Source organism: Mizuhopecten yessoensis, unplaced genomic scaffold (genome assembly GCF_002113885.1).
Source record: "Mizuhopecten yessoensis strain PY_sf001 unplaced genomic scaffold, ASM211388v2 scaffold1379, whole genome shotgun sequence".
In the NCBI taxonomy this organism is placed as follows: Eukaryota; Metazoa; Mollusca; class Bivalvia; order Pectinida; family Pectinidae; genus Mizuhopecten; species Mizuhopecten yessoensis.
In genome coordinates this window covers 366,257-374,966 of record NW_018404017.1, presented here as the reverse complement: position 1 = coordinate 374,966, position 8,710 = coordinate 366,257, and the positions used below count along the sequence as shown (strand labels likewise).

The window sequence follows — 8,710 nt, the reverse complement described above, 5'->3', positions numbered from 1 at the left end:
AACGGATTAACTTCAAACTTCACAACAAGGTTAATTACCATGAAACCACGGACAAGTCTGATAACCGCCATTATCCGACCGTAATTACTGGAGTTATTACCCTTGGTTTCATTAATGCGATGCATGCGTTCCATGATGTTGTATTGCACTCATTGATCTACCAGTTATGTTGAATGATTTCTCTTTTAATATCAATTACTCACAAATACTTCATATATTTAAATCATACAAACAACTGCTCATTCAATGTGTGACGGGCGTATTATATACCGCTCGCGGTAACCTTGTTCTTTTTCTCAATCTAGACTTTATAAATAGTGATTAATGCTACCATTATAGAGCATTTGTTGTCGGAGTGAACAAAAAAATAGTAATATTTATACAAACTTGTACTAATATATAGCATTAGGTGTGGAAAACTTAATATGTAAGTGTAGATTTAAAGCATTCCAAATCAGCAGCAATATCAGATTAAAGTACAACTTGTTCTAGAGGAATGTACTTGTTACAAATTCAAGTTATTACAGCAATATATCAAAAATCACTTAAATGACAGGCAATTATCTCCTGAATATTAATTAAGCTATAACAGATTTATCTTGTCAGGTTTGGTTCATTTTAGTCAAGTTTTCATGTACATACAAATTCCTTTTTTGGATTAGTTCTAAATTGAGTAGAAATTGATCTAAAAGTACAGCATACCTTTCCAGATTTAAAAGTACATGTAGTCCTACTTAATAATGGTCAAGGACTAATAATTGGAAAAAACATCTTTTGTGTTAAAGAAACTTCATCTTCAGTGTTTCTTAATATGATCCCTATTCAGAACTGAAGTGTTTAATATCAGAACCTAATGGACGTTATCCATTGTTGGATGTTGTCAGTTATACAATATATATTCTTTGTAAATTTCAAGTGTCCTGTTAATTAAAGCCCTTTAACTGGTTAATGGTATTATACACAGAACAACTTGGGGCCTAATACTGTCAGGGGTCAATGTTTAAAGGTGAAGTGACGAAAGTGAGTAACATTATCTTCTTGTGGATTTCAGGTTACGAAGGTTGAAAGGACAATAAAAACTTACTCTTACACTATACAAAAATGTTTGCTATGTGAAACGCTCCTAATGATTTAATTGCCCATTGATATCTAAAATATATATCTAAAAGTACATCTTCAGTTACTTGACCTCCGGGTCAATTGAATTTAAAAGTACATACCCTACCTAATAGTTCACTTTTTATGTCCGCGCCATGAATTGGAGGTTGGGAGGGGGCATGTTTAACATTGTCCATCTTTATCGAACATTAACTTGTCCTACTGCTGGACTTCTGATAGAACTTTCATACATGGTTTAAAGCCTGGATATCTCAGTAGAGTTTATGTGTCAGGGTTGACCAACATCATTTGCAAAATCTGGATTTCTAGTTTCAATTGTAAATAATAGATAAAATCATGTTTAAGAAAAGAGGTGAAGTGACTAAAATTACCACTTGTAAACTTGTTTCATTGGCAGTCAACACAAATATATATCACTTACTATGCAGTCTCCTTGAAATATGATGCCCGTACAAGGAAAATTAATGACATATACTTAAATATTTGTAATAACATTAAATTTTACCTGATTAAGGTTTGTTAATCTACAAAGAACAAATTGCTGCTCAGTCAGACTAAAAAGGTTTGAACAGAAATACTAACCACCATTGTTTAACTTTTAACTGTTGTTTTGAGACATGTGGCTTCTGACATCACTAACATATCGCTGTAACTTGTGTCTGTGTGACCGTTGTTCTAACAGAGTGGGAACAAGGAGCTTGCTGAGAAAACTGAACACCTTAATACTATAGTGCGGACACACCAGGAGGAAAAGGATAGGCTCCGAACTATGCATGCAAAGGAGCTCAATGTGAGTGTCACAAGGGCAATGAACCCCACCCCTGCTCCCAGCGCCGTCTTCTGTTTTAATTCATATAACTATATGTATTTTGATTAGCATGAATTGATGGAAGTCATTTAAAGTAAAATGCATTGGAAGTTTTTATGCCCCCGCCATAAAATGGGAGGGGGGCATATATTGTTGCCCATGTCTGTTCCTTCGTGAACCTTCCCGTCACATCCTGTCAAACATCAAACACCAGAACTAATTTCACATGGTGACAGGGGGCATTCATGTCTTACAGACATTTCTAGTTTCAATCCATGCAGAGTTGCTGCCCTTTCCTACATATATTTGGTAATTGCTTTGAGTTTGCATTTACCAGTAGATATTCTGATTCAGATTAATAAATTGACAATTTTCAGCAACAATAAAATTGCATTTAAAACCTTCATACTGTTGTTGATATTTTCAGGGAAATATTAGTCTTTCCATACTTACTCAATCCCCTGATCATGTTACAGCTACATTTGATTGATTAAATTAATTAATGAGAAGATGGATAAATCATCAGAACTTCAGTTGTTTCATTGATATTTCTGTTACTGACCTGCAGTTTAAATCCCATTCTTTAACATCTGGAGTTAATTTGATTTGGATGGAAGGAAATGAACAAACTTAAATTACAAAGGGCCCTCTTGTTAAGATCAGTCCATGCAGAGTTACTCCCCTTTGCATTACTCTGGACTTGGAGAACTTATGTAAAGTCTTTATAAAGCTTAAAGGTTGATGTAGAGAATTTCTTTTAATACTTAAACATAATAAAATCAACTCCTTTTACAAGGTAAGTGCTCTTAATCTTTCTTAACACCGATTTGGTTTTAATTACTGTGTGTGTAATATTTCAGTGGTTACAGCAAAAAAAAAATAGAAATACAAAAATACAAATAATGTCAATCTGCGATTATTACTGTTGACTAATTGTGTTCAATTCCAAGCTCAGAATATATTATAGCTCTGAGAAACGACTGACACACTTATTCTTGTGAAATCCTGAATAAATAAAATCAATTTGTTTATCAGCATTAATAAAATGAATGCATTTCCTTAAAATAACATGATAACATAAAAGTATTTAGAAGTCATTTATTCAAACCAAAATGTCTGTTTTGTTTCATGGCAACAAAGATAAAATAATAGATGTGAAACATGTGGCACTTTTTACCTCATTCACCCCTGAAGAAACATTTGAACTCTTCGAATTCAAAGGTTGGAATAGTTCATTATGAAATTTCAGGGATGAATGTGTTAACTATCCACAACTGCTGGCACTTCTGTAATGGTAAAGACTTGTTTTCTTTTCTTGCTTTGTGTTTGTAATGTTAATCTCTGTACCTGCAGGCGGAACGATCCCGTTTGGCAGAGAAGCAGGCGGTAGAGGATGAAGCGCTGGAATACAAGCTCAAATTCAATGATGCTGATTCTCAAAACCAGGTGCAGAAAAAAAAGATGTAAGTGGAAATGTTCAACTTCATGTTGGATACTCCAAAGTTTTGACATTGTCTTCTGAAATGAAAATCCATGGTCCTGTTTATCAGTTAGTTAATCTTTTCAAGTCATGAAATTAGATTGGCTACATGGTCATGTTTGTTTTAAGATACTTAACACATTTGAAAAAATAGTTGACTCCAAGAATGTATTCCATGAAGATATCACAATTTAGTATGATGGAATAACACACACAAAAAATGGAAAATATAGTTTAGAGTTTCTAAATATCTTCCATTGATGTATTTAAATACAATGTACAATTGTAACGTGTTTAAAAGAAATTAAAAAAATTGCGTGTTATAATTACAAACCTGTATATGATGGTTGCAGTGTTGCCCTGGAGAAAGAGCTGGCCTCTGTGACAAAGAAAACCAAGGACAGGGATGAGGAGTATAATGATGCTGCCGACCGCCTCCAGAAGGAGCTCAACTCCCTTCAGCTTCAACTTGAGGTGTTACAGAAGGAGAAGGACCGGGCCACAAAGGACAAGGAAAATCTCCTAGAGGAGGTAAGCTACTGTACTTACAGGATAGGGAAATTCTTCCGATGATAGGTTTATAAAATGACAAACTATTTATAGAGAAAGATATACCTTCAAGTAGTAAAAGCCTGTGTACAAGATCTCATGGACCCTGGAACACATTTAGTTCATATTTACACCATAGTATGGTAATGTCAAGTGCTACAATTCTTTACATTTGGATGGTGATTGGTCGGGTTAAAGGATCAAAGGTCATGGTCAAGGACCACACTTGACCACTCCAATTTGCACTTCAAGGTTCAGTTGAAGGGGTTTATTGAAGGGAGGGATGACCAGCCACGTAAAATTAACCTTAGATGTGACATAGAATAAGGGTGGTACACAGAATTACATTTGAAGGGCGAAATAAGCATTGAGTAAAAACTCATTTTACCACAGAAGCTCAAAAGTTTAATGGTTGAATTGATTAATACCGAAATTTTGAATTCAAAAGAAAACAGTATAGCAAATATTTGAAACTTATGATACTTGCAGGTAAACCAAACAGTGGACGGTATGGTTGAGGAAAGGTCAAACCTCCAGGGGGAAGTACAACAGGCAAGGCTGGAAATGGAAGCCACATCACGGTCAAAACGTCAACTGGAGCTAGAGAACACAACACTGCTGGAGAGGATTAACAGCTACGAAACACATAAGGTAAAGTCATACATAAGATAAAGTAATACGAAACACATAAGGTAAAGTAATACATAAGGTAAAGTAATACATAAGGTAAAGTCATACATAAGGTAAAGTCATACAAACACATAAGGTAAGTCATACGAAACACATAAGGTAAAATCATACATAAGGTAAAGTCATGCATAAGGTAAAGTAATACAAACACATAAGGTAAGTCATACGAAACACATAAGGTAAAGTGATACATAAGGTAAAGTAATACGAAACATAAGGTAAAGTGATGCATAAGGTAAAGTAATACGAAACACATAAGGTAAAGTAATACAAACACATAAGGTAAAGTGATACATTAGGTAAAGTAATACAAAACACATAAGGTAAAGTGATACATGAGGTAAAGTAATACGAAACACATAAGGTAAAGTAATACATAAGGTAAAGTAATACGAAACACATAAGGTAAAGTAATATATAAGGTAAAGTAATACGAAACACATAAGGTTAAGTAATACATAAGGTAAAGTAATACGAAACACATAAGGTAAAGTAATACAAAACACATAAGGTAAAGTGATACATAAGGTAAAGTAATACAAAACACATAAGGTAAAGTGATACATGAGGTAAAGTAATACGAAACACATAAGGGAAAGTAATACATGAGGTAAAGTAATACGAAACACATAAGGTAAAGTAATACAAACACATAAGGTAAAGTAATACATGAGGTAAAGTAATACGAAACACATAAGGCAAAGTCATACATAAGGTAAAGTAATACGAAACACATAAGGTAAAGTAATACAAACACATAAGGTAAAATAATACATAAGGTAAAGTAATAAGAAACACATAAGGCAAAGTCATACATAAGGTAAAGTAATATGAAACACATAAGGTAAAGTCATACGTAAGGTAACGTAATACGAAACACATAAGGTAAAGTCATACATAAGGTAAAGTAATACGAAACACATAAGGTAAAGTATTAAATACTGAGGCTGGTTCAGGTTTTAATCGCTTCTATCTTCGAAGAATTCTTATTCACAAGGAACTTCTTTTCTTCCATTAATCACCACTGGTTCCTTATTCTGTATAAACCTCCAAGATGTTGATTATATATTTGATGGTATTTGTACCAACAAGATTAAGTTGGGGATGCTCCGTTGTCATGTTTATAAATTAAGTAACAGTCTTCAGTACTGCATAAAACTGATGATGACTTTTATGCTATGTCTTTCATCTAATAGTATTTATGCATCATAAGGAAAAAGTATTGGTCATATTCAATTGTTAGGTTTAAGTGCTAATCCTTGTGACATCATACACCAGTATTATACTAAATAATGTTATTTACTCAAATTGTAAAAATATGATATTTCTTGACCCTCATATTTTGTGTAAATGTAATGATTTAAAAAAGATTATGGCCTTTTAAATATACTATATACTATATATTGTAAAGTACATCAACTAAAATTCTACATTCCTAATCCTTACTCTACAGGCTGCCAGCACTAAGATTGAGGACACCATGAAAGACATGATGGATCAGAAAAACAAGTTAGCATATGATAATGGTCGCCTACAGTCCCAGGTGTCGCAGCTGACGGCACAGCTGGAGGTCCTGTCAGGCTCGCACACTGAGGTGTCTCAGTATCGCAAACTCAATCAAGATCTCCAGAAAAAATATGATAAGGTACCGCATCATTAAAGCAAGTGTCTCAGCATCTTTTCAAAACTCAACAGGGATCTCTATATGGTAGGGTACCATTAAATGTTGAAATATTATAAACTAAGGAATGGTTGGTATAAAAAGGCTTTTTTGTTTAATAGCATGCAGTTCAATTATACTTATGATGGATTTGTCCCCTATTTAGATCCTTTAAACAGAACGATTTTCAATTGAAATTCAGCCTGTTCCCCAATAATTGTCCCCAGTTGATTATTTTTTTACCAGTGAGTGGTTATGAACGACTTTGATACCAGGAAAATTGCCTTCATATTCTTCATTGCTTATTATAAGAGAGCTCATTTTCCTTAATCTGGACTTCAAGATTTTTACTGTTTTGATAGTACAGTACTTCTTTTAACATTTCTTTGCTTAACTCCTGATATAATGTTTTATACATGGTAGGCTCAGAAAGAAATCAGCGATTTGAAAGTACGGGTCCACGCTCAGGAAAGTCAGCTGATGATGTCACAGGGCAGTCTGGAGTCCCGTGACCGTGACTTCCTGGAACTGCGTGTTGCCAGGGACCAGGCTATTCGTGAGAAGGAACGCCTTTTGAATCAGCTACATGATCTAGACCAAAGAGATAAACCAAAGGTAAATCAACTTTTTTTGCTTTTAATGATGTATTCCATAACATTTCTGTTCTAAGGAAAAGTTGTTTATACTTATATCTTGTACCAAATATCAGAGGTTTATAGTTTTGAGGCTGTAATACCTGTGAAGTGTAATAAGTGATACATAGTGACTCATAGTCTGAATTTTTCTGACGTTTAATCAACTTTTTTTATATCGACCCGCGCCAGGGTTATTGATACCACCTAGTGCATAAAGAATAGATCTTTCGATCCACGTGCGACTTGTGTGTGAAAGTGATGATTTGTTTCTAAAATATCAGTTTGAAGTGCGCTCCGGGCGCGGGGCGCTTATTTCCCGCATATTATAGAGGGCCGGAGTTCTGACGTTAATCGACGACAGATCGATATAAAAAGTTGATAAAACGTCAGAATAATTCGGACTAAGTGTCTCAGTGAAATGTAAACCACAAATGGTATGAAGATGAACAAGTTTGTTAAGTGAAGGTGTTTAATTTATTGACCTGCAAAATACCCTTCCAAAATAACACTGTCACTGTATGTATGCAGTTTGGTTGCAGAAATCGGCTGTCAGAATCATGTGTATTGTGATCCATTGTAAACATGGACATTGAATCAGTGATACAGTATATAATTGATCAGTTGATCTTTGGTGATCTGACTAGTTAGAAAGGTAAACATACCTCCAATATCCAGAGTTGACAGTGCATATATAGTGTCTCAGGCAACACTTTGAACCATTAATTAAGAAAGGATTTTTTAAATTTTGATAAAATTTCTTCACAACATGTTCTACCTAACACATTCATTAAGAATGTTTGCCTTCAAATGAAAAGACTATGAATAACTTGCATTTTCTTATCAGTTGTCAGAACTGTTTAAATTTGTCAATGCATGTGAATGTACCTTTCAAATTGCCTCCTTTGTAAAATGAAAAACTAAATTTCATTCATAAGCATATACCAGACAGGTGTTTTTTTCTAAACATTTTCTTCAGCTTGGTAAGTATGGATTATGAAAAGTTCTTTTTACACAACCAGTAAGACTTATTATGTGATGTTTCGATGACTAACTACAATATGTACACCTTCATCAGACAAATGACCAGTGAAGCGTATCCATGGGCCACGCAAAGGTGTAAAATGTGTACGAGTTGTCCACAAAATCGATGACGATTTGGCTATGTACAATAGTTGTTATATATGTACTGAAATGACTCGATTAAGCTATGCTTTGTTTAATCCTTGGTCATAGATGTGCGAGAGTCTTTGAGCCTCCTCATCTCGATTTAGAACTGGCCCACTGCGGCATATCCAGATGGCTTCCTTTATCTGCCGCTTGAACAGATTGCTCTCTCTGTCCAATACTTTGGAGTTATCCCAGTCAATCACATGATTTTTTTCTGTGTGGCATGGTCTGTGATTGCTGATTTATTTGTCTGGGACTCTGATTGCTTCCTTTCTGATCTGGTGAATTTCCTACTTTCTTGGGTTTCTGTATCTTTCCCGTGTTCACCAAGGCGGACCCCAAATCATACATACGTTTACAGCGTAGCCGAATCAACATCGATTTTATGGACAACTCGTACACATTTTACACCTTTGTGTGCATACGCTTCACTGGTCATTTGTCTGATGAAGGTGACAGTGTAGATATCATACTAGTTATCGAAACATCACATAGAAAATCTTATTGGTTGAGTAAAAAGAACTTTTCATAATATATACCAGACAGTTTCTTTATTTAGATTCCTTTAAGAAAAGAGATTTACCACTTTATTGACCAAAAGT

General features: G+C 34.5%; 1 protein-coding gene across 8 annotated transcripts in view; it reads left to right on the top strand.

The window, feature by feature from the left end:
• LOC110460714 (coiled-coil domain-containing protein 150-like) overlaps positions 1-8,710 on the top strand; it is a 61,907-nt gene that overhangs the window by 31,577 nt on the left and 21,620 nt on the right. For 7 of the 8 annotated variants that reach the window (XM_021513817.1, XM_021513845.1, XM_021513798.1 and 4 more), the window contains 6 exons: positions 1,802-1,909; positions 3,281-3,390; positions 3,761-3,938; positions 4,446-4,607; positions 6,100-6,291; positions 6,730-6,921. In XM_021513817.1, coding sequence (XP_021369492.1) covers positions 1,802-1,909; positions 3,281-3,390; positions 3,761-3,938; positions 4,446-4,607; positions 6,100-6,291; positions 6,730-6,921 — 942 coding nt within the window. The remainder of the gene's footprint in view (positions 1-1,801; positions 1,910-3,280; positions 3,391-3,760; positions 3,939-4,445; positions 4,608-6,099; positions 6,292-6,729; positions 6,922-8,710) is intronic. The other variant, XM_021513828.1, reaches the window with a different exon arrangement.